Genomic DNA, 25,343 nt, shown 5'->3' with positions numbered 1-25,343 from the left:
TCTTTGACTCAGCAGGCTTAAAAGCAGATACTTCTGGACAAAGGGGCGATGTGATTGGAGGTTAGAGATGACTGCACTGTACATCTAATGTATTGTTACGTTGCATTGCAGTTGCTGTAAACTGTGAAAATGTCAAACTCCTAGACTTTCTGTCGCCAGCCAGGCTTGCGTCATTAACTGGACTAGTCACAACACTTACAATCGAAACGTATCCATCCGCAATGAAGAGACCCGTACAAATCTAGATCGATAAATCTGCCCACTGTTTTAATAAAGAAGTATTGCGCTTATGTTCTGGCGAAGGATGTCTTGCCGAAGTAGTATTCATGTCAGATATACGGATATCAGACAGCAGTCGCCTTTTACGAAAATGTTAAGATTCAGCAATTCTGAGGGGGTTTTGTTACCTAAAATGCGCTCAAAGTCAAATTGGTTTATTGCAAGTTAAATTACCATTTAAAAAACAAGTAATAAGTAATTAAACATTATTTAAGTAGTTATTGTTTATAACATTCTGATCTCATAGAAAAATAAAGCACCATCAGTTTTATTAACGTGTATAATAATGAATAACGTGATTTTACATAAAATAGAGGTTCCCATATTAGCCTACCTAAATAACAATAATTATAAATCTCACTTTTAGGAACTGTGTTAAGAACTGTGTACCCTGACGTGAGACACTCCAATGTCTTCTTTGCTGTCAGATAATGAGGTATTGCCTTGTCTCGATGGCAGGATTAAAGGATCACTTGCAAATTGTTAAGAGTTTAAAGTTAATCCATAAAATACAGGACATCATTTTAAAAACCGCTTGAATCCGACTCTCATTTGTTGGGTTATCAACGTGTGTTCCGGAATTGTGATCGTGTTCAAAGGTTAAAGTTACATTTTGTTGTTATTTAGCGATTGTCTCTTTCTTTTAGTAATTACAATGCTGGGCTGGGAGACCTTTCGTTGCTTTTTAATAACTGGCATGCACATCGTGCAGCAGGTGCGCCAGTCGTTTTGTTTTTGCGATTCAAAGTTGAAGAAAGTTTACAACAGCGTCGCACATTAAGAATTCCCTTCCCTCCAGAAGCAGATAATAGTAATTGGTAGAGACTCCTGGTTCATCCTCTCGGACGGCGGCGTTTCAGTGATCCTGGGAAAGTTCCAGCGCTGCGGATGAATTCTGCACAAAGGCACTGAGGCTCCAGCCTGACTGACGCCGGGGCTGCGCTGTTGCTTCTGCTCCTGGTAATATGCGCTCCACACCTCCAGAGCGCAAGAGGCAGAGGGTTACCCAAAACTGTTATTAAAGTGTCCGCTGATGAGAAGGTAAGAAGCGAAGCATGGTGTGCATTGTCCCGTGTTCTAGCATCACGCTCGCTGCTCTGTATTTTATCTTATTGCACAGGTAAACGGTAATGCATCAATTTGCTTTCTAATTAAACCTCTGGTTTTTAAACGGGGTTTTGGCTCTAACTTGATGCCACTCAAACAATGAGAAACAAAACTAACAGTACGGGGATCAGCTTTAATTTCCTAATAGTTTGTCTTGAAACCCATAGATGCTAGGATCTGAATGTCTATCAGGTGTATAAAAGTCTATTGACGGAATGCGAGCATGTGAATTATAATTGAAATATTTTGCTGTGGTGTTTTTTTTTTCTTCAGGACAATCTAGTTTAAGTGTTGAGACAAATGCTTGTACGCAGCGTGTAAGCGTATTGTGGATATTGACAGAATCTACCTGATTCCTGACATTCCAGGTGTTCTGAAACAATTCGAGGTTAAGTCCACGGTGCTGAAAAAAAGTGTGCTCTCGGGTTTGCTAAAGGAAATGCGTGTTTGTTTTGCGGGGATGTCCCGATAATAAAATACAAGGTGATTAAGCGTCTCTGAGTCAGCAGACTGAGTGACGCCAGTTTCATAAAAGAGAAAACGAGAACGTAACCGAAGTATTGATGCATTGAAGTGAACGCCTGTTTTCATTTAGAGCCAACAAAGAAGGAGGGGGTTGTGTTTAGTTCCTTTTTCATTGATATGCAAGTTTACGGGATGCAATGATTGGGAATTACACGGTATACGCTATGCTACATTTGTTTTTATTGTGGTTAAATTTGATTCCGTGCGCGAAAGTTTTGTATAGGCTGTCAAGCTGTGGATGTTTTAAAATTGTGTTTCTTTTTGTTACATTTTGCTATTGTCCTCCCTTGCTTTGGATCTTATGCATCTAATATTGCAAGACTATACAGTTTCAAGCTTTTTCAGATTTTTCGGGGTGACTTTAATGTGACTACTGACATTACTGGCTTTGTGATAATGCAACTTGTTACCTGTCAGTCATTAATACTGTATCAAGTAGTGCTCTGTAAAATATTTTAAAATGTTGGAGAGGTTTGGGCAGTTCGCTTAGATGTTCTGCAACAAATTTCAAAGACGTTTTTTCTACACTATAGAAGAGAGTGGCAGACGAGAAATTGCCCAAGTATTCACTTATATTCAATTACTGTTACCGTTCTATCGTTCGCTTTTTAAACCTTGTTTTACAGTAAACACCTGTTTAAATTTTCATGTTAAGTTTCATTTTATTTTTTATGTTTATTTAGTATTTGCATTCCAGATGTCTTTTAGATGTTGTTGTTTGTCTGGTGTTTTTTCAAGGCTTGTATTTATATGATCTCAATGAAGTCTTGGCGGTGGCATTTTGAGGTAATCCAATCTTTCCACTAGCCTTAATCTTTGAAAATAGTAGAGCCAGCACAGGTACACCCTTGGAAATGAAGCTGATGTGGACAATTTGGAATAGCACTCAAACCAGTTATCTCTGGAAATCCTACCTACAATGAGCTAGTTACTCCTGACCGTGATTCTTAATTCTGTAAACCATACACCAAAAGTTCCTGCTTTGGTAACCTTGAAACCGTCACTTTTTATAATGTATGTTCCAGGAAACAAGTGTACAAATGTACAGAATCTTCGTCATTTCAAATATATAGCATTTTTTTTTTCATTTTCAGCTGTCAATAATTTCAGTCTGCAGATATGTGTCCTCTAGAACATGCTATTGCAGAGTTAGCATTAAAGCTCAGTTTGTAAATGATTGTATTAAATTAGCAGTTAAGTTTGTTTCTGTGTAAATAGTGTGCTTTAGCTATAACTGGCAAGCATTTTTATTGCTGTGGTTGTTATTATTAAGCCATTGAAATAGAAAAACCACAGATTAAATCATAGTGAATCTGGATAGCCCTCACTATACTCCCTTCCATTAAAGATTTTTTTTTTACATCTGTTCCCAGAGACTTGAGTAGGAAAAGGAAGGCAGTCAAGAATACAAAAAAAAAACACCTTTTGGACCAGAATTTGCAAACCAAATCCCCAGTATAGATTAAATCAGAGTGATTCTGGATAGTCATCTCAGTACCAGTTTTCTTTCAGGAGTTTTCTATATCTGGCTCCAAAGACTCTTGATCTTGTGTGCCAGAATTGTCCTGGTTAAATTACACCTTAGGCTTGTATAATCAGGTCTGCCTTTAGCTGGTGACAGAATTTCGTATTTCTTTACCTGATCCGCTCTTTAGTGGGACAGCTGCAAAATGGGTACCACATTCTATTCCTCCATAGGGATCGTTTATTTCCATTACCATCTTCTCAGATCATATGGAGTACACTGTGCAGAATTTTATAATAGTTCCATACATTTATGTAGTGCCTTTCATCCCAAGGGATACCAAGTGTTTAACGCATTGGAGGGTATCTGTATCACACAGCACTGAAGTGCAACGTCCATCTAAAAGATGAACAACTGTTTTGTTTCAACTACATAGCACCTTAGGTAGAGAAATTGCTTGAACTCAGTTGAACTAAGGGGGAACTTTAAATTGACCAGGTTGTAGAAACTCCAAGTGGAATTTTTGTGAGTGCGCTGGGGTTAAGATCCTTATGCTTATTAACAAAGCCTTGGATTCTTTCATGGCAAAGTAGAAGCTGAAATTTCAACATCTGTTTTCAGTGTCAACTTGAAAAGATAAGATATAACTTAATTGTCAATCCAAAAGGGTAGAAATTTGTCTTTGCCATCACCATAAATAACAAAAAACAAATAACCCTCAAGCAAAAATAAATACACCTTAAAAACAAATAATTGTCCTAGACATGCAAAACATACGGTATATATATATGCATCTCACTCTGCCCATATTATACTACAATTACATTAATTCAATAGCTTTATACAGGAAACAGTCTTTTAGCTGCATTTAATATACTGATTGCACAGGGAACAAAGTATTTCTTGTATATATTTTACTTGGCCATGGGCATTCTAAACACGTCTCTGAAGGTGGTAGTTGAAAATGTGAATGAGGTACTTAACTACACTGTTTCTTCCCCTTTCTTTTAATTTTTTTTCTGCTTTCAAATTTTCTATGCCTGCTTTTGAAGTAAAGCAAGGGACATTGACACCTTTATTCCTTAACTTTCTACTCATTTTTTTTAAATGTTTGAATTTCTTGGAGAACATTCACAACTGGTCTGCTGTTTTTTCATCCTTGTCATAGGTATGTTTTGAAAAAAGCATCTGGAGAGGTTTCCAAAAGCCTTTAATAAAATGTAATGTCTCCATTTAACCTTTGATTTCATGTCAGTAAGTCTTTAAAATGTTATACTTAATGTACTCGTTTTTCTGTCTCCACAGATGAGTGAAATAATATCCTGGCATATCACTGCTTAAGAAAAACGAAATATTGAGTCTCATTTTGCTGCTACAGACTAAACATAGCGGTGAGCTTCCAAATACTGCTGAGTCTTCTCTTGAGGTGGCAGTCAAGAGCAGGCCATCGAGACAGCCTCCACACAGTCCCTGGATCAATCCCATCCTCCCCCTGTCCCATGCATTCCACGACGTCCATCACCTCCCTCTTCTCCTTCACCAGCCCTGCCGTGAAACGGCTGCTGGGATGGAAGCAAGGGGACGAGGAGGAGAAATGGGCAGAGAAAGCGGTGGACTCCCTGGTGAAGAAGCTCAAGAAGAAGAAAGGGGCGATGGAGGAGCTGGAGAGGGCCCTGAGCTGCCCCGGCCAGCCCAGCAAGTGCGTGACCATCCCCCGCTCACTGGACGGCAGGCTGCAGGTGTCCCACCGGAAAGGCCTGCCCCACGTCATTTACTGCAGGGTGTGGAGGTGGCCTGATCTGCAGTCCCACCACGAACTGAAGGCCCTGGAGTGCTGCGAGTTCCCGTTCGGCTCCAAGCAAAAGGACATCTGTATCAACCCTTACCACTACCGACGGGTAGAGACTCCAGGTACCGAATGGCTTTTTCCCTGGCTCAGTCATTACACTGGGCTACATCACAGAACCTTAAAAATTCTCCATCCCAGTAACTGTCTCAATTTTCCATAATGTCCTGGAGCAGGGGTAGACAAGACTTCAGAGTCTCCTGGGGTTTGTGGTTTTTGTTCCACCTCCGTGTTATTATGTAATTTAATAAATGTTTCACTTAATTGGACTAACATTTGTACCAAGTCTAAAGCACTGACTCATTGTAAAATTCATTTATAGCTGCAGACTGTGATGAATAGGTCTCTCTTTCGTTTTCCATGTGGCAGATTTCTTGCAGTGCCTTGCTTGAATTTTGGAATGTTTCAGATAATGCTGTAGTTGGCGCAGTCATGGTAGATATTTTTGGATGGTTGGCTTTATTGATCGTTTGTATGGGTGGTTCATTTCGAAATGGGACATTGATATTATCCAGAAGTAGTACTGAGGAGGCAGAAGGCTTTGATGGCTTCATTTGGAGTGAATTGTCTCAAATGCTTGCTAATGCCTTTGAAGTTTAACTATCCCTCCGAGGCAATTATTGACCCACAGTTGTCTTTAGTAGTCGCATAAACCGTTTTATTGAATTGGACGTTACTTTCATGCAGTGGGTATAAAAGAAAGAAAATGTCATAAAGGATTTGAAATATAATCCATTTTGGAAAAAAATTGCTCTAAATACTCCTTTAAATTACCAGCGTTTTATGATTGAGCCATAAAAAAAGAGAAAAAATGAGAGAGAAAGAAAGAAAATGTTATATTACTGGTCTTCTTCAAGCCACAGATCTTTCTTATTGACTGTGGCTGCGGGGACATCTGAATATTTTAGCCACAGATTCCTGGCTTTTGCCACATCATTTCAGACTTGTACAATCGTGTCATTCTGGAAACTGTTGAGCCAATCTCTAAGTGAAAACTGGCAGCTCAGTGTTTTATTTTTCACTTTGTTTTTACACCATCCTTAATATGCCCTTCTGGGCTTCAGCCACCCTCCGTAGCTGCTAACTCACTTTTTGGTCAGCTGCATTATGAGTGGCATTGGTGCAAGAATCGTTGGTTTTCCCAAGTCAGGAGTATCCAGTCTTGGTCCCGGAGGGTCAGTTTGTCTGCAGGTGTCCCAGGTCTCATTAGAGCAGCACCTGAAATGCTGAGAGAGGCTGTTCAGATGGTCAGGATAGGTCAGTAACCAGCAGTTTGAATGAAAACCTTAAAACACGCCAGCCCTCCCAGACCAGGATTGGACACCAAGTTAAAGAAATTCATCAATAAATTAGCTGTTTGTTTGAGTAAATGCATACATAAATTTTTTTTTGTTAATTTCCAACATTTATAAATACAGTTATCACCAATATCATGGTTGAACATGTCAATGTAGTAAAGTTCCTTTCATTGTTGTTCTAGGTGACTTTATGATTACAATAGGAGTAACAGTGCCAGCAAACAGTGCATTACATGTAAAGTATTTCATTATAAAGCAGGAAACATTCGTGAGAAAAAGCTTTCACGGTACAAATATGTCTGGGATATCCCATCTGAAATGAAAACGTTTCAGCCCTGTGTGGGTATGTTCAGACCACAGAAAGGCAATAGCCCGTTCCAGAAAGATTCATTGTTGGATAGATAAGCAGGTGAATTCCTATGTAGGAACACAGTATTTTGTCAGTGGACTGCATAGTCTAATTATTATTTTAAAAAATGTTCTTAAAGGGTGTAACAGATTTTGATTGAAACCTCGCCAAGTACAATAAAATATACCTATTCAGTGCACAAGTAAAGAAGAAAACAATATGCTGTGTATTGTGTCACATTTTAAACCTGAAGAGATTTGTATTATACCTTTTGTAGATTTGGGTTTTTGCAGTGTTTCGGGATTTTTTAAATTTATTTTTAATGTCACCTTGGATAATGATGACAGCTTAATAAATTATTGTTAATAATGTTGTGTGGTTGGAGGCTGGACAATGTGTAAAAGGTCTACACATGTTATTAATCAGCTGGGTGCTTGTGATAAAGAGAGCCGAATAAATATCCTGCAGAGAATGCATTTCAGGGTTCTGGTGTTGTTTTAAGAGCAAGTAATCATTATGATTTATAGGAATGTGAATATAAATTAGCCCTGCCAATTTCACACCACAAGAAAGCAGGACCATACTTCTCATTCCAGTTTACTGTATGTAAAGACAAATTTAGCAGCCACTGACAGTTACTGCAAAATAAGTAGTTGGTTAAAGAGAAAAAAATAATGTGAGAAGATTGTTCACAATCAGAATATTATTTAAAATTAAACAGGTTCAGCAGTTGTGCTTTACCTGGACACTTGCCTGAAGTGGTCTGTTTGAATGCTGTGACAAAAGAAGCTGTTAAAATGGGCTAATTTGACCGCCTCACGTGTTCCTTTCCCAGTCTTGCCTCCAGTGCTCGTTCCACGACACAGCGAGTTCAACCCTCAGCACAGTCTGCTGGCCAAGTTTCGCAACGCCTCCCTGCACAACGAACCCCTCATGCCGCAGAACGCCACTTACCCCGACTCCTTCCAGCAGCTACCCTGCAATGCTTTCTCCTCATCTCCAACCAGCTCCTTCTCCCAGTCGCCCAGCACCATCAGCTACCCCAACTCTCCAAGCAGCACCACAGAACCAGGCAGCCCCTACCAACTCACAGGTAACCATAGAAGACACGGGACCCGTGTCATTACTGCTTCTTTGAGAGTTGCCTTGAAATTCCAACACCTCTTAAGGCTTGATCTTAACTTCCAGTACTGAGGTTTGGATTAAACCCAGTATCGAATTACTGAACCATGTCACAAGCAAAAAGCCAACACACAGTTTTCAGTTTTTTGTTTTTCCATGTGAGTCTAAGATGAGATGTTTTACAGAATTACAATTCTACTTTTTACAGAGACGTTTGTACCATTTCTATCACAGGATAGTGAATGAACTTGCATGCTTTTTGGATGTCCAGGAAAGTGGAATGTACTGTCTGAACTGTATGAGTACTCAAGAAAAGATGAAGCGATTGTCCCACTCAGCAGTGTTCAAAATATGTGAGATGGCCTGGTTGTTTTTGTATTATTATCATTAATCAGTTACCTGCAGCAAAGATGTTTATTCTAACTGTATAAAGCCGAATGCAGGCTGGACTACACAGTGTGATTTTTTGTGCTCTGCATCACGTAGAGGAGCTTTATCCAGCATAAGAAAGAATGCAATAAAAGAAACTTGAGGAATTAAATCTGGTAACAAAGCCAGGAGTGTGTGTTTCCAAGAATCGTTTGACTCTTTTATTACAAACTTCTAAGCTTTGCTAGAGAAGTAATGTTCTTTTTCTGTTTTCTCATGGGGGCGAAAAATATGGCATTGATTGCATTTCTGTGTGGTAGGTATACTAATTCTGGAGGACTTAGAACAGCTGGCGATAGATTGCGGGTTTCATATCTCCAGTAGTCTTCACCAAGAGTCATGACCTGTAAAACAATCAAGACAGTGTATGGAAAATGTTGAGAAGCACAGTATTAACTTTCAAGAGCAGACCAAAAGCAGGAGCAAATATGTACTCTGCAGTTTGGTAAACACAGAGTGTTTATAAGATAGACACAGCAACAAGTACAGTCTCCACACTGCAGCTGTGCAGTTGGCATGCTTTTCTGGCCTTTTGGTCCTCACATGACAAAAGTATGATACTGTTTAACGCATCTGTGTAATGTATCCTGGTCCTTTTGGAAACGGGAACTAACAATAAACTTTTATTCATGCAGCAGAAACCCCACCTCCTCCTTACAGCATGACGGAGACAGCAGCCAATGAGGATGTGAAGCCCATGGACTCCTCAAATCCAAACAAGTTAATTCTGTCTGCTCCTCACAGAGGTGCGTCTATAACGTTTGTGTTCTGATGCAGGTTATCTGCAACAGCTGTGATGTGCAATAGTGATCGGCCTTCAGCAAAGCCTGGAAATCACTGAATATTTTTCTTCTACTGAAAGCACATAATTTGCTCCAGTGTTGCAACGCTAACAAAGAAAATTAAGTAATATTATATAAGAAAAATAGTTATATTATATAATGAATGATATTACATAGTAACAAATCTTTAATGTGAGCCAGCTGTAGTGCTTATGGAAATCTATCTATTTTACTGCATTGTTGTTTTTTCTTGGTTTTCTGGCAATATGGTACATCTCATCAGGCAGGCATCATTCACCATCATTTTAATACCACTGTAAATGACTTTCTTTTGGATCTGTGTAAAAATGCAACCTTTCTGCAAATTAGACTTTTTTAATATCAGGAGTTTATAAGGTTTTATTTGCAGACCAATAAATACTTAAAATAATTTCTTCAAAGCTCTTTTCCTGAGGTTATGATTAAATTAAAAACATCACCTCAAAGAAACCATCATGTTTTGGTATCTCTGGGAGTTCATATACTCAGATGAGGTGAGCAATCCAGTTTTTGTGTTCTAAAAACACAAAAACATTGGTGTCTAAAATGGTTCAGGTTTGCAGATAATCTATACTACTCTATTGAATTTTACATTTCTAAGAAGATATCGACATGGTTGCTTTTTGAACCATGTCTTTTGCTTTTGTTCTCTTATTACTGGTGTCACACCTCACCAGCTGTTACCACAAACCATTGGTCTGATCTGCTCCTACCTCTGTGTCCCCACAGATCTACGCCCCGTGTGTTACGAAGAGCCCGAATACTGGTGCTCTGTTGCGTACTACGAGTTAAACAACAGGGTGGGTGAGACGTTCCATGCCTCAGCTAGAAGCGTGCTCATTGATGGCTTCACCGACCCATCCAACAACAAGAACCGCTTCTGCCTCGGTCTCTTGTCTAATGTCAACCGCAACTCAACTATAGAACACACAAGAAGACACATTGGGAAAGGTCTGTTTCTTAGATGCTGTTTTTGTCCCGTTGTGATGAATTACTGTTGTGTTTAATTAGTGGTAGCATGGACTTCTGAAGGTCCATATTGTACATCCCTTTAAACATAATTTACCACAGTGCAGCCAATAGTGCGTCAGTCTCCTTACAAAGCTCAGAACATGATTGCTACCTACTCCAAACCTGTGCTCATCTCAGTGCTGTCTGTTACTATTAAATTAAACTTGTGACTGCACAAACAATATGTAATCTAAACTTTCTTGAGCTTTTCTTCAAGCATGTGCTGAGATGTAACTATTATATGGATAAAATGCCTTTCCTTTGTAGATCGGTGCAGAAACAGGAAGCTTGTAGGGCCTATCCAAGTCCAATTTTTGCCTCTGTGACTGAATCCCATTGAAGATTAAAAAGACCAGTACTGAAATTATCCAGACATGTTGAATTTTTCAGTGGCAGAAATACCATTAAGGTCCACTGCTGGCAAGTGATGAAAAAGATTTTTATGAAACACATCTGCCCCTTTTCAGTTTCCTGTCCTTTTCTCGAAAATAAAATGACTAATTTATGTGTCTTGTGGTGTACTAAAATGCACTTAACCAGAACCAAGACCATTTTTCTGATTATAATGACTTGGAAACCTGGAATGCGTTTTACTGTTCTAATGAGATTGGAAGAGTACAAACTCAGTCCCATAAAAATGTTTGCTTGGAAAGATCACTTCAACTTTATGTTTGGCTCTGTGTGAAGAGTGAAGTTTTTACCTGTACTATAATTGTTGATGTTTTTTGAAAGCAAGCATGCATTTAAGAGATTTAAACAGTTAAACCACAGTGTTATCATCTAACCAGAATAAAGGAATTGTTTGGCTTATCTAATGAGCATTTTCATCTCAATCTGTATTCATTACAGGACACTCGAGATGCTATAGACATGGGGCAGCATTTAGAAAACTTGATCCCAATTGATGGACCCGGATAGTCAAAAGAGGAGAGATTATGGGGGATCAACAATAATATAGATGATCAAAAACACAATATGAGAGGCAAAGTAGTTCTGCAGAGAAGGCAAATGACTTGTTACAAGAATAGGCAATAGGTTTATTCCATGCTGAAAAAAAAAGAAGAAAGAAAATAAAACGTACGTTTCTTTCTTCTTTTTTTCAGCATGGAATAAACCTATTACTTGTTCCTTTGCAGCCTACGTATGCTGACACAGCTACCCACCTGAACTTGTTACAAGAATATACAGGGTTAATATGTACATTAGCTCTGCCATTGACGTGCCATAGGTTATATTTAGCTGGCAGTTAGTTCCCTATCCATTCAAAAAATATAGAACTCAGGTCTGAGTCTGGAGCAGCAGTTATTGGTGCATATTTCATCCCCTTGTCACTGTAAGCCCCATTGAAAGTGCCCAAGTGACCAATTACTAAAAATAAACAATAATATAATTACTTTAAAGAGTGCCTATTGCCTTCTGAAGGTGTACACCTGTATTACGTTGGAGGGGAGGTGTACGCGGAGTGCCTGAGCGACAGCAGCATCTTTGTACAGAGCCGCAACTGTAACTACCAGCACGGGTTCCATGCCACCACCGTCTGCAAGATCCCCAGTGGCTGCAGCCTCAAGATCTTCAACAACCAGCTCTTTGCCCAGCTGCTGGCTCAGTCCGTCAACCACGGGTTCGAAGTGGTGTACGAGCTGACCAAGATGTGCACCATCAGGATGAGCTTTGTCAAGGTAAGGGGTGGACTTCAGATTGGCCTGTGCCGGCACAGACAGCAGGGCTTCATTTCAATCTGGGCATACTGTAATGCCAGTGGGTGTTTCTTACATCGTTCAACTGAAAAGAAAGTGTGGTAGAAGAAACTAAAAAGGACTTAGAACCGCATTCCAGAGTCGTGTATGTTTTTTTTTTCTCATATTGCAATTGGGTTCAGACAGCCAGGTGTGAGGAGGAAATTAAAAGAAAGCTCCAAACTTTGGGAATGCTGGTTTGCTGTTTTTGCATCCAAAAAAATCCTGTTTCCTTTGTTACTTTGGTTCTGTTAGTACAGATCTGTTGAGAACAGCTTTGTTCTTGGACGAGCTCTGTAGGATTACTGGTAGTTCTTTCATGACAGAAAGATATTAAACAACCACAGCTCCTTAAGGGTTCTGTTTTTTTGGTCCTTAGTTCATACTGGGTCCAGTGGAAGTGCCAAGGCAATTAAGTGGTTTAATGGCATTCTTAGGTTACTATTTTACACTTATAAATGACGACAACATTCCAGCTGTTTCTCTGTTCAAGTGAGTGTTAGGTATTAGACACCCTATTGGTTACGAAACTTTAATTTACAGATCTCACATCTGGCATCCTGGAAATCATACCAGTCAAATCTTAGTGAAATCTGGAATTTCAACAAATTGTAACACGAGACTGGAAATTATCAAAAGCATCTACACTGAATGTACATTAGCATATTTATTTTCCCTAAAAATACCCTATATTATTTTCTTTCAAGAGCAAATTATGCGAGAAAATGAGATTGCACAAATTGCCCTTTTCTTTTATATCAATAACAGAGACGTTTTGCTGTAATCTGAAAATCTGTGATTATGATGCTATGGAACAATAATTTACTTTAAATTCCTGCTGGTGATGTATTATGCAAGATTTCACATACATACAATTTCCAGTTTCTGACCACATCTTACTTTATTGTGTGGTTAATTTTTTTGTATGAACGTTTCACTAACTTATGGTGGAAGTAATCAAGACAAAAGCAGGTAGATCTTGGTAAAATGAAATACTAGACGGACAAGTTATACATTTACACTAAAGCAGAAAAACCCTCAAACTCTGATGATTAGTCACTTATAGTGGACTTAATGTCACTACTTTCCATAAAGCTCCTCTTTAATAGTTAACACATTGAAAGGGGGCAGGATTTTAGTAGGATTAGTATGTTATATATGTTGTAAAGAAATTATCTATGTGCAACAGAACAATCAGATCATTAATTAAAAAAAACTCCACCTGTATTGTAGTCCAGGAGTGGACAAGTTTAATGTCCACTGTATTACAGTTCAGTGTTTTGGTCTAAGGTTGATATTTAAGAATTCCACAGCTTGTCAAAAAGACATTGTACCTGTTTATTTATCATATTATGTCATATTTATCAAGTTTTGTGTATGGTAGCTTGATGATATGTGCCAAAAAAAAGTTTTTATTTAACTAGCAAACACAAAGAACGTAAATACTACACAAATGGGCTGGACAAGAATGTCGTTACCATGAAAACAGTTTTTGATTAAATTTCAGCCTTAGTTTTATATGGGTTTCTGTTAAGTGCCACAAATAGATACTTTATTAATCCCTTGAGGGAAATTGCACGACAAAACAAAATTAGAGCCACAAAGAATCTTTGTTTTACCCAGTTGAGTTTTTCTCCTCATTTCTTAGGCTTGTTTCTCTCACTGTAAAATACCACTGCCCAGATTATCTATATAAACCCAATTGACTGATTACGCTGTTTTTCTGCGGCAGGGCTGGGGTGCAGAATACCATCGTCAGGATGTCACCAGCACCCCCTGCTGGATCGAGATTCACTTGCATGGCCCGCTGCAGTGGCTGGATAAGGTCCTGACTCAGATGGGGTCACCTCATAACCCCATCTCTTCTGTCTCCTAACACTCCCACTACCCTACATGCAACAAGTGTAAATTATGTTATCGGACAAGAAGCAGTGTTATGCACACTGTTGGAGGGATATTAAGTACTGCTATTTTATCTCTCAGCAGGTACACCAAAAACGTAAACTTCATAGTTAACGAGTCATTGACAGCGAGTACCTCTGTCTGTAAATATATTCTACACAATTGTGCCCAAGGAATCTGTAACTAACTCTAAAGACCTCTGAAATCTATGTTTGGGTACCAAGTCTTTTAAGTATTTGTGCTTTTCTTTAATGTTTTTATGTTGTTGTTTTTTTTTAAATGCTGATTTTAGAATAAACCCAGCCACAATCTCAGTGTTTTAGAAAAGAAAAAATTGCATTTCTGAGAAACGGCAATGTGTTTGTATTTAAAAAATATTTGACTGTGCAATGCAGTGCAGTTTAGGTTTTAGTAGACTTCATGTAGGGAAAAAAAAGAACTTGACCATTGGAGCCCATTGGATTACCAGTCATCTTATCTTGGGCCTTTTGATATGCCAAAAAAATGTCCATATTATAAATATATAAATTGAGTTCTACTTGAAAGGTTGGTGTTATGGTTACCATGGCTGTCTCACAGCTCTTGGGTCCTGTGTTTGAATTCTAGCTTGTGGTAGCTCCTCTGTGGAGTTTGCATGTTCTCTCTGTAACCATTTGGGGTTTTGCCAGATGCTATTTCCTCCCACACTCCAATGACTGTATATATCTGTGAGTGGCCTGTGATGCATCCAGTCTGTGTCCTGCCTTGGAACTGAGCAGTACCTGAAAATAGGTAGAAAGAGGTTAATAGTAGAAAATGTTTGTTCACCATATTGAATCACAGCATGTGGAGACTCTGCACTCAAGAGAAGACATTTCTCTGGCCTTATTAAGTATTACATTTAAGAATAAATTCCCTAGATTTTAAAATGTTTTTTGTAATGGAATCAGGCACACATAGAGGCTGAAGGATGGGTTCTACAAAAAGTGCTACTTTAAATCCAGTAGGCCTACAGTAATTTAATCTTCTTTTTTGTTGTTGTTTGGTCAAATAGTTAACTCTGGTATGGACATTTGTCTTACATCCTCTCTTAATGTTAAAGAGTTATAGATTTTTAGCTGTAGTGAGCTCTCAGCTCTATTTGTTTTCAGCATGTTTTTGGGATTCAGGTTGTGCTGTATGTTGAAAATCTGAATCACAGAGCGCAATATTTGCTGTGCTTCTTCATCATTTGTTTGTCTTGCCTTCAGCTATGCAGATATACTTAAAGTAAATCTGTTAGACAACATAAGTATTATTCTTTGTCCTAACTGTTGTGTATGACTTGGATAACATTGAGAATTATTTTGGAAAATTGTTTTTCAAAATCAAATGTATTATCTAAACTAATACAATAAACAGCACTTATGAAGAACCACAAAAAGGTCACTGTCAGCTATATTTTCTCAATATTATTTAAAGGAATTCTGTGGCCAACTAATGGATGCCTTCCATCAAAGAATTGTGGTGTGACGGATTACGGACAGAATAATGTTCTTTTTGTGAATGTGTTGATAAGGCGATGAGCATAACCAGTAAACCTCTTAAGATTAAAGATGGGATGTATAAAAAAAATGTCAAGATTAATAATCATGCAACCTCTGGAGGGCAAATATGTTTCCATATCTTCGCTTTGTGACGCCCCTATAAATAACTGGAAATTATTAAAAATTAATGTCTGTGAGGTTTCCAGCTTCTTGAAGTTGGCGGCTGATCTGTTTAATGTAATATTAGTGTTTTCATTAAAAAATGACCAATATCCATGTCTGTGGATGTAGTCTCATCTTTCTGTAGTGATGGATAAGTTTGTTTCCCCGACCACTGCAGCTCCTGCTGGATGACCCAATTGGAAGGTAACTGAGGTTTAATGAATTGTTTTTTTTTTTCCCTGGAAAGGGAATACCAGTACTGTCAGTGATAATCATGTAAGGTGTTCTCCAAGGGCAGCATAGTGATGCAGTGGTCAGTATTGCTGCCTCACAACGCTGGGGCCCTGGGTTCAATTCTTGGGCTGCTGCCTGCATGGAGTTTGTAAGTTCTCCCCGTGTTCGTGTGGGTTTCCTCCCACAGTCCAAAGACATGCTGGTAGGTCAGTTGGCTTTGGGGAACATTGCACTTAAATGTGAATGTGTCTTTACCCTGTGATGGTCTGGCGTCAGATCCAGAGTGTATCCTGCCTTGTGTCCATTGCTTGCTTGGATAAGAGTCCAGCTTCCCTGCAACACTGAAAGAAGCAGTTAGAAAATGGATGGATGGATTTTGTCCAAGGTGCAGTGAGTAGTTATAAAAAAAGATTTAACATCACACCGTCATGTGCCAGATCTAGCACAAAACCTCTATTTTGGATTTTATGTTTTAGAAACTGCCTTTTTAAAAATTGTCCATTTCCCTGGCTTCAGTGCCATGATGAGAATAGGGGTTGGTGTTTGTACAGCTCATCATCTGTTCTGTTAAAGAAACCTGGACAGGCTAGAAAGTGACCAAACATTACCTAGTGGTAGGCTTTAGAAAGAAACCTCACATACTTGGGAGAGTGTGTTTCAAGACAGACAAGACCAGAGCAGCAGGTTGACTAATTGAGCTGAAGATGACTGCCTAACTTTGTTTCTGGATTTACCTTTAATGAACCAAAATCAACCAGGTTTCTGAAAACTGAAGGGAGGTGTATTTTCTGATCATTCTGATCGCTATTTGAGTCCCCTTTTTGTAAACCTTACAGGGGACATTTGTGTCCTATATTTAGCATCTGTTTTGAGGGCAGCCTCAAAGAATGAGATTTGTTTGATTTCTGAAACAACCATTTACCTAGAGTTTTATGTTCAGTTTCTGAATGCATTAGAGTGATAATGAGTAACATCTAGTTAAAGAAATTAGACAGTACAGTGATGGAGCTTTGAGAACTCGTTATGCAATTAGTTGTAAGAAGTCGTTTTTGTGTTTGTGTCTTGTGGGTGTATAATTCTCGAATAAACATTTGCATTTAGTGCATTATCAATTTATTTTGTCCACCACCAGTATCCTATTTTTGGGGGTATTGAACATGTAGCCTTTGATTTGAGGAAAATATATTTTTATATAAATAAACACCTTTTTGGTGTCTTTTATCCTAATTAAAAAGAAAATAAAGTTATTACCTGAAAGTGTTAAAATACAAAATTCAACATATAACAAAACTTGGCAATTACCCTTGATGAAACTTTTCAAACCCTGCAGTTTGCAGATGAACTGGTCCACCGTCAAAAGCTACTGGTCATTTTGTTTTGGAGCTCAACATATTTGACATATGTTCCTATTTTTGTCTTTAAATTATGTATGTCAAGTGTGAAGTAAACTACCATTATGAACAACATTAGTAATGTACTGAGAATTACATACAGTTACAAATGGATGCAGAGAGAGTTTTAGATGTGTTGCAATGTGTTTTCTTAATTCTGTTCATACCAACTCTCAATGGAGAAGTGGATAAAGCTTTAGACTCATAGCACAGGGGTTTAAGTTCATATCCCATTTGGGGCACTGCTTCAGTACCCTTCAAGGATACTTCACTCTGATTCCTTAAGAAAAATGTCTTGCTGTATAAATGAGTACAAATGCAGGGAAAAAAGCATGAGGCAAAAAAAATGTTTTTACAACCTTTTTACTCTGCAGTAAAAACAAAAAAAAATCAAATTCAATAAAACACAACAGACATCTTGGCAATTTTCATTCATAATTGATTTTTAGCAACTTCCAATCCTACTGGTTGAAGAGAAATAAGTAAATTAGCTGTGGAACATCCAGCACCAAGCTCTACAAAACTCAAATGTTTCCAAGATATACAATAATTTAACACATAGAATAAAATATGTTATACAAACATGCATTACAAACACATTATTTCTATCTCTGAAAATTCAAAGAAGCAACAGGCAATGGCACAAAATACCTATGGTCATCTCAGCCAACCATATTGTCTTCATTTTGTACTGGGCAAACTGTATACATATTAAAATAATTACAATATATTTTTTAAATAATTTAGTGCCTTAGATTAAAATGCCACACAACGAATATACAACCAGGTTTTGTTAAATAGGTTACAGCAATTTTTACCACTAAACAGTTTTTTAAATCTTTTATAAAAATGATACCGGTGAGACTTTGGAGTGCGTGCTTTTTTGGCTCACTTTTTTGTCTTGCGTGCAAATGAAAGTTACAAATTAAAAGAGAAAATGTGTAGAAACAAGCAACATATTTGATAAGTTACATAAATCAGTGGCAGTTATAAAATCTTCTTGAAATAGTTTTCTTCTTCCCACAATAAAGCTGATGTTGAGAGACTCACAGCCTATGAAATTCATATTGGACAGAAGTACTAGGACAAACAAGCCATTAAATCTGAGACAAGAATATGGGTCTTGTGTCTACTAAGGATGTGTCCTGACTCCCAAATTCAAAACCCCTTCGAAATCTTCCTCACATGTCCTGCCATGATGACCAAAATGGATCTTGGCAGACAACCAAAAATCAATGCTTTGCAAAGTTTGCACCCACATAGCCGCAATGTTATTCTTTGTGCCTTCAGTTCATTATAAACTGCATGAAGAAATAGCCAATGCTGTGCCTGCTCTAAAAGACTTAGGTCAATTACCTCTAAAATATAAAAGGAAGGGGTACCTATTTATACCATTCCTGGTATAAGTATCATTCCTGATCACCATTTCTTTTACTGCATTGCTTAAGACTAAATACTGGCGGTTTTTACCTCTAAACATATGCCCAAGTAAAGTCATCCCTCTCTATACAACCATCCATGTTTTTGTTTAAAAGAGATGCCACAATTTTACCTGGTTTTTCACTTAACAAATGGATTATCACTCTTCCAAGTTGGGCTCTTGTAAAGCATTGCCGAGATTCTTCTTTTCTTGCATCATCCGGGATGGGGAATTTCTATTTTTTTACATTTTAACTTTTTTTTAATAATAAAGGCTTGTGTGTGCTAAGTGCATCCTACTGTTTATGCTTTTTGCTAAGGACTAACACTGTAACTATGGTACTGATTCTGTAAATGAGCAAGAGTTATTGTTTTCCTTGTTTTCCTACCTATTGTTTATGCATCCGCTACAGACTTTAAGCATGTTATGCGAATAATTAACAAGGCTTTTTATTATTTTTCTTCAATGGAGAATGTGTTGTGTTAAGGTGAAGTTTGGGTGTCTAAGGGAACATTTTTCAGTTCTGGAAACAACTGAAGCTTATAAAGGGAAAGTAAAGGGGATTTCTGTTATACAAGTTTTCACCTTATAAGCAGTTTTTTGGGGAAAAAATTAAGCTCTTATAAACAGGGATTAGAGTTTTTCTAATGACCTATTAATTTACTTGATTTTCACAGGCACTGCTAAGATAAGTTGGTTAGGAGTAATCTGGAATTGCTGAAAACTGCTAGCAGATTTTCTAGTTATAATATAATACAGTTTATAACTTCAGTGTATTTCCGATACTGCCTGCTGTAAAATCCGTGAAAAAATGGAAGTGCCATATTTGTCCGTGATAAAACTCACCATTGGAGATTAAAAGCAAGAATCGTCCCATTTTGCATTGGCTGTCTGCCTGTGTGTAGTCTCTTTGCCTGCCAACAGCTCGTAATGGAAAATAGCAGTATTGCGGCTCGCTTCACAATTGGATCATGACATGGGAAGAACAGACACCTAATGAGGATGAACATTGGAGACAAAGTCGATCAAACCTTACCTTCCCACTTCTGGGAGGAGGGAGGAAATGAGAATTCGAACATGGCGAAAACCCTCACATAAACTAGTAGACATCACAAACCCATTTAGGCAGTTGCAGTACAGAGTGGCATTTTGTTAAAAATGTGACAGAAGAAATTCCAAAATAGCTGTGCCAAATATTAACCTCCTAAAACAAAGGCTGCTGGGTAGCAGACTGATACATAAGCATACTGTTGTAGCACTGCACAGTTAAACACTAAACTAAGCATTCAATGACATTAAAAAGGGAATCTGAAAACCAGTTCCTAAAAGCTGGTTTTGATGTTCTGATTTGACATGATTGTTCACGCTCTAAGTTTTTTTCAGAGAAGCCAAATTCTTCTGACTGCCATTTTTGAAACAAGCTTTTGTGATCCACAGTATTTTGTTTTTCTTTTCTCAACACAGGGTTCTATGTTTGAGCACTTGCTTGGGTAAATTGCTTGACTTTTCTTTTAATGAAAAAGGGTTCGTCTGTTTTGGGGACTTCAACCTCTGCTGTCCAGTCCAATCATTTAGGATTTCTAGCATAAAATTGGCTTCCAGGGGAAAAAAAAATATCCAGAAGGTTTTGCAGTCGCGCATGAAGAAAAGGAAGAATAAAATGACCGCCCTCCCTCTTCACCATTTCCAACTTAATAGTCTTGATGTGGTTGCGCTCGAGTCTGGTTGGTTAGTAATCGCTGCTGTTGCTGCAAAAAGCTAATGACTTCTGGACTTCTCAGTAAGGACTGAAAGAAAAAGATAAAGAAAATGTTCAAATGTGCATCTCCTCAAGGGTAAATTAACTTACGCTTCAGTTAACATTTTCTGGGGTGGGAAAGTTAAATAAGTTCCATACATTACAGAAAAACTATTATAGCACCTGCTTGTAGCTGACATCAGAATAGTAGAACGGCACTGAATACTGATTCTGAGGCAGTCATTGTTTCAAAATGCAAGCATGCCCACTACAGCGATTACACACTTGATAAAGGAACTGCAGTCCCCTTTCTTTAATCAAGTTGAATACAGTACTAAGTATGGTTGGTGGTTAAATTAATAGATTGTAATTAAAACACCAAACATTTCAGAAACCCTTACTACCTTATGCTCCACTTGTAAAGTAGTACTGGACCACAATTTAATAGTTAATTATTCTTGTCATTATTTAACTGCATCTCTAAATCAGTGGTTCCCAGACTCTGCCTCTGCTACCTTTAATTCTAGCTGAGCTCTAAATCTCCAGTGCTAATTGATCTGTTTTGACTTCTCGTTAACTTGTTTCTGCGGTCTGTCCCACGTCTCAGAATTACCCTACTTAAATGGTTTCCAACAACATCAGCACATAGAATTTTACACAGCTGCTCATTTCCTCCATTATTTCTGATTAAATAAGTCAATTTATGATAAACAGGCACAGGTGGGAACGAGTCTATTAGATATTTTCAAATTAGTGTTTATTTGAGGTCCAATTGGTCACATTTCGGGCCACACACATGAACAAGGGCAGTTCCGAAACTCAGAAATTGGTTACGGGACCGATAGCAATTACAAATCTAATTTTATCATTAAAGAGGTGAAAGCAAATTTTCACACGGCACTCACCAATCTCTTTTGGTTAAGGACTTGTTCTAAGAGCGAAGGCCGGGCTGGACGTTCACCTAAACCTCCTAAGCGCTGTTTCGTAACAGACACGGGTCTCTCTTCTGCGCTCTCCTGTTTAAGTGCAAAAAATAAGTAAATTAAGCTACTGTAAAATGCCTTATATAATTACAAGATTGGACAAACTATTTCGGTATGGATATCACACAGATTGTTTTAAAATCCGCATTGCTATTTAAACATTACCACTAGGTTACACTTGGAGTGGGTGAAATTAACTAACGGCTTTTCATTCGGAGCATAAAGTCCATATTAACGTATTAATTAGGAAAATCAATCTACAACCCATGGGCTACAGTGTGTCAGTGAGATCCAAGACTTTTTTGCAACAACGCAGAAATTCAGTAAAGCTGTATGGGAGAAGAGAAAGAATAGTGAGGTATCTACGAGAGGTACCTACATCTAGCTTCCCGCTAGACATGGCTTGATCGCTCTTCTTTTTCTTGTATTTGTCTTTGTACATTTTATTTCGGTGTTTCTTGCACATCCACGGCTTCCTCTGCTTGGCCTTCTGCGTGGTGGTCTCGGTGCAGCCCTCGTAGATGCAGGTCTTCATCACGTTCTCGTTGTCCCCGAAGCCCTCCTCGTCATTGAGCTCCTCGGGGCTGGCGGTGCTGTCTCTGGGATCCGAGGCGTCCAGCACATCGCTCTCCTCGCCCGGATCGTCTCCGCCGTCGTAGTACACCACGCTTTCTGACTCCTGTGGGGTGATCACGGTCGTCCTGCTCTCAGCTGGGGGGCAGTCCCCCACAAAGTAAGTAGGCACATCTTTACTCACTGCCAGCGAGACACTGGGGTCGGTGCTCACACCCGTGGTAGCAGCATTTGTTTCTTCAGTCATCCTTGATTAGCAAGGCAATGCGAATTGCTATGTATTGTTGACAGCTACAGATGTACACGTACGAGAAATCGGTAAGATAGCACTTCTGTCTACACGATTTCGATGTCCAAACATTAATTTACAGCTTTACTGTAAAGGGAGAAATACCATTATTCAACACCCATCTAAATCAGACAACCATTTGTGGTTTAGAGCATATACCAACTAATTCTGACACAGAAAAGACCCTCAACGGACATAATTATCTTCCATCACAAGGGTTCATATGTTTAAAAACTAATGAGTAAAACGAAACTCGCGAATGGAGTTATATTTATAGCACATTGATTCTTGTTGTTTCTCTGCCACGCTTCCTGAAATAAAAACACTAACAAACAACGAGGCGACTTCATTCAAGAGCTTTGCGGATGAAATTTCGAGCTCTTACGTTTTGCGATGTTGCCGCCCAGTGGAAAGCGGTGGTAAATATACTTCAACCCATCGCATTTTGAACCGTTTACGTGAAGGCAGAGCACAAACCTATGACAACATAAATCTGACAATGCCGTGGCCGGTAGATCAAAATGGGAAAATATTTGACACAAGATACACATCGCACTACCAAGTAAAACAAAAAAATATATATGAATAGCGAACTGACATCATAAAAGGAATAATAAAGTTAGGCAAAAGCTAATGCAATTATGAAGGGGTAGATGTTAAAACTTCATAATAAAATATTTTTTTAAGAACATTGCAAAAACAGTGTTGAAAGTGAACGCTAAGATTATCTTCTCTACATTGTGTTTTCATTGAATGTTCTTTGTTTCACACCACTGTTTACTCTTGACTGGCTTTTAAAGGGACACGTTTAATGCTTTCTGTGGCACTGAAATGAAAGAGTATATATTGTTGTTGGTTTTTATTTTTGCAGTGCAGTATTTTCCTAGACACGTTGTGTTGCAGAAATTCTGGAGTTATGCCTAGAAGCTAGGGATGGAGCAGTATTTCATTCATAACAACCAAGCATTTAGGCAGTGGAGAAATTTTACAGTCTTATAGAGGAGCAGATATCATCTTAATTTGCTTTTTGTTATATGCCCTACAATTATTATTTTTCTAACGGAGTATTTATTACTACCCGAGTAATTAAGCCATTCAACTATACCCCCTTTTTTCCAGAGTAGTGTTCTATTGTATTTCTCTTTGCATGAAAGAAACAATCGAAGCAAGCTCTATAAAACTCCGAAGTAAAAGTGAAAATTCTCTTTAAAAAAGTTATAAAATCTGCATTTCCTCTAGTTCAAGTATTTTAATATTTGCATGAAAACATAATTGCATAACCATGCTAAATTTAAATTAAGCTGTAAAAAAATACAAAAATATAAAAATGCTAAATACAAAATAATAAAAATGCTAGCTAATAATTCTTCAGTTCTTTGCCTAGATTTAATTTGGTTCTGCGCACACCAATATGTGACCGGAGAATTTCCAAAACAGCTGTGCCAAACATTAACCTCCTGAAACAATGGCTGTGGGGTAGCAGATTTAATAGATATAATCAGTAAAATTCAGGTTAACAAAGGCTATATATTATCCAGCTCTATCCAGTTAGCAAACAAAACCTCTAAGATCCTATTAAGCACTAGAGTTTGGGACACAAAGTAATGAACAAGGATAATTCTCGGGTTAGATCCTTTTTAGTAACAAAAGTGTAAAATTTTGCCACTCTATGTGCTATGTTGTCTCGAGCTGTAGCTGAAAAGCTATGCAACACGTTTCTCTTCCAGAACTGGTTACTGCAACGTCCTATTCACTGGGGTATCTAAATCCACATCTGAACAAACTTCAGTATGCCCGGAATTTGGCAGCCAGAATCCTCACCAGGTCTTGTGCAAGTGATCACATTACTCCTGTCCTGGAGTCCTTGCACTGGATTCCTATTGGGTTTTGTGTCGACTTCAAAATCCCCTTGCTTGTCTATAAGGCTCTACTGTACATGGCTTGGCACCTCAATATCTGTGAGACCTATCTTCCTACTCCCCATCTCGCAGCCTTTGTTAGTCTAAGTTTGGTCTCCTGTCTGTTCCCCAAGCCAGTCTACATTCTGTGGGTGACAGAGCCTTCTCTTGCTACTCCCCAAAGCTCCTTGCAACTTCTATTGCATCCTTAACTCATGTTTTTAATTCTTCTACTTTGATTTTGCTCCATGTAATCTTTTTTTTTTCTTGCTGTAATGTGCTTTGAGAAGTTACTTTTACAGACCCTATATAATATAGACTGAACACTGGTAGCAAATGCAATGTTATCGATCTGTTTCCCCACTGTATTTCTTCCCCTTTTATTTCAGGTGTGTTGGCAACAGTGTCTCAGTATGTATGATTTTGTTAAAAAATTAAACCAGTGTAAAATGTAACCTGGACATTTGTTTTTAAATTTCCTAATTCATGAAGTATTTAAAATGTATGATCCCCAGACACCAGCCCCACATCTTTTCATGAATAAGGTTATGCTTCTTTCCACATGACGGGCTGTGTTGAAGGTCTGTGGAATACCAAATGCCTATGACTCCAGGGATTTTTTTCCTCTCTTTATGTATGAATGAGTGAGTGCTGTATCTTGTTGGGCTTTTACTCAGGCGGGAAAATATGGCACTGGAATGTGGCTGACATGAATTATTGATATACTGAATCCTATTCGGTTTTCTTGTTTGGCAGTGCTTGCTGAATGCAGATGAGAGAGTGCAAAGACAGCAACCCGTGTCTGCCAAAGTATGTCATTTACAAGTCATCCTACCAGTAGAAGGTATAATGAATACTGGCTGGCCTTCCACAGAAGCTATTTCTCTGCATGCAAGTCATGGTTTGAAATGACAAATTTCCTCCATAATGAAAAAATACATTGTCACTTCTTTACAACTCTAAAGTGGTCGTTTTAAATTCTGCTTTTAACATCTAGTGTACCATGTCCCTAATATTTCTTGATTCTTTTTGATTGCCATCTTCACAGACTGAATGAGGGTAAGTCAGTGAAGGGTGGTAGCTGTTCAGATAAAACCCTACCTAACCCACTGGTGAACATGCACAAACTGGAAGGCTACTGTGCCCCCAAGACAGTGGGCACTGGTCAAGTATCTGACCAGTGTGGAAAACAACAAGGAGATGCAGACCCTGAGGAAGCACAGAGAACTGAAAAAAATACTCAGGCTCGAGAGTCTAGAG

At 38.4% G+C, this 25,343-nt stretch overlaps 2 protein-coding genes and 1 long non-coding RNA gene across 5 annotated transcripts; 2 read left to right on the top strand and 1 right to left on the bottom strand.

The window, feature by feature from the left end:
• Positions 1-811: 811 nt before the first annotated feature.
• Positions 812-15,671, top strand: smad9 (SMAD family member 9). 3 transcript variants are annotated; one of them, XM_088639476.1, is made up of 7 exons: positions 812-1,320; positions 4,682-5,287; positions 7,705-7,962; positions 9,059-9,166; positions 9,971-10,192; positions 11,675-11,931; positions 13,721-15,671. In XM_088639476.1, exons 2-7 carry the CDS (start codon positions 4,876-4,878, stop codon positions 13,862-13,864), a joined length of 1,401 nt encoding a protein of 466 aa, XP_088495602.1. In that variant the 5' UTR covers positions 812-1,320; positions 4,682-4,875; the 3' UTR covers positions 13,865-15,671. The 3 variants fall into 3 exon arrangements, with proteins under 3 accessions (XP_088495602.1, XP_088495600.1, XP_088495601.1); XM_088639474.1 differs by having other exon boundaries at positions 825-1,320; positions 9,056-9,166; XM_088639475.1 differs by lacking the exon at positions 812-1,320 and adding an exon at positions 1,917-2,066 and having other exon boundaries at positions 9,056-9,166.
• A 1,858-nt stretch (positions 15,672-17,529) lies between these two features.
• Positions 17,530-22,531, bottom strand: rfxap (regulatory factor X-associated protein). Its single transcript, XM_088639477.1, has 3 exons — positions 21,703-22,531; positions 21,246-21,356; positions 17,530-20,389 (listed from the first exon to the last, which is right to left on the bottom strand). Exons 1-3 carry the CDS (start codon positions 22,141-22,143, stop codon positions 20,294-20,296), a joined length of 648 nt encoding a protein of 215 aa, XP_088495603.1. The 5' UTR covers positions 22,144-22,531; the 3' UTR covers positions 17,530-20,293.
• Positions 21,924-24,538, top strand: LOC148658373 (uncharacterized). The gene is made up of 2 exons (XR_015940058.1): positions 21,924-22,056; positions 23,913-24,538. It is a non-coding gene; the product is annotated as an uncharacterized LOC148658373 (long non-coding RNA).
• The last annotated feature ends 805 nt before the right edge of the window (positions 24,539-25,343 follow it).

The sequence above is a fragment of the Lepisosteus platostomus genome, chromosome 7 (genome assembly GCF_059453375.1).
Source record: "Lepisosteus platostomus isolate fLepPlt1 chromosome 7, fLepPlt1.hap1, whole genome shotgun sequence".
Taxonomy (NCBI): domain Eukaryota; kingdom Metazoa; phylum Chordata; class Actinopteri; order Semionotiformes; family Lepisosteidae; genus Lepisosteus; species Lepisosteus platostomus.
Note: the sequence above shows the minus strand (reverse complement) of the source record. Positions and strands in the feature narration are given on the sequence as shown.

What these genes read in the sequence shown, in the direction of transcription:
- smad9 (XM_088639474.1), top strand. Translation starts at nt 4,876, where the DNA reads ATGCATTCCACGACGTCCATCACCTCCCTCTTCTCCTTCACCAGCCCT. An exon ending in CCGACGGGTAGAGACTCCAG is followed by an intron (nt 5,288 to 7,704) that starts GTACCGAATGGC and finishes TTCCTTTCCCAG; the next exon opens with TCTTGCCTCCAGTGCTCGTT. An exon ending in TCAGGATGAGCTTTGTCAAG is followed by an intron (nt 11,932 to 13,720) that starts GTAAGGGGTGGA and finishes TTTCTGCGGCAG; the next exon opens with GGCTGGGGTGCAGAATACCA.
- rfxap (XM_088639477.1), bottom strand. Translation starts at nt 22,143, where the DNA reads ATGACTGAAGAAACAAATGCTGCTACCACGGGTGTGAGCACCGACCCC. An exon ending in TGTCTAGCGGGAAGCTAGAT is followed by an intron (nt 21,357 to 21,702) that starts GTAGGTACCTCT and finishes GCACTTAAACAG; the next exon opens with GAGAGCGCAGAAGAGAGACC. An exon ending in TCCTTAACCAAAAGAGATTG is followed by an intron (nt 20,390 to 21,245) that starts GTGAGTGCCGTG and finishes TTTTTCTTTCAG; the next exon opens with TCCTTACTGAGAAGTCCAGA.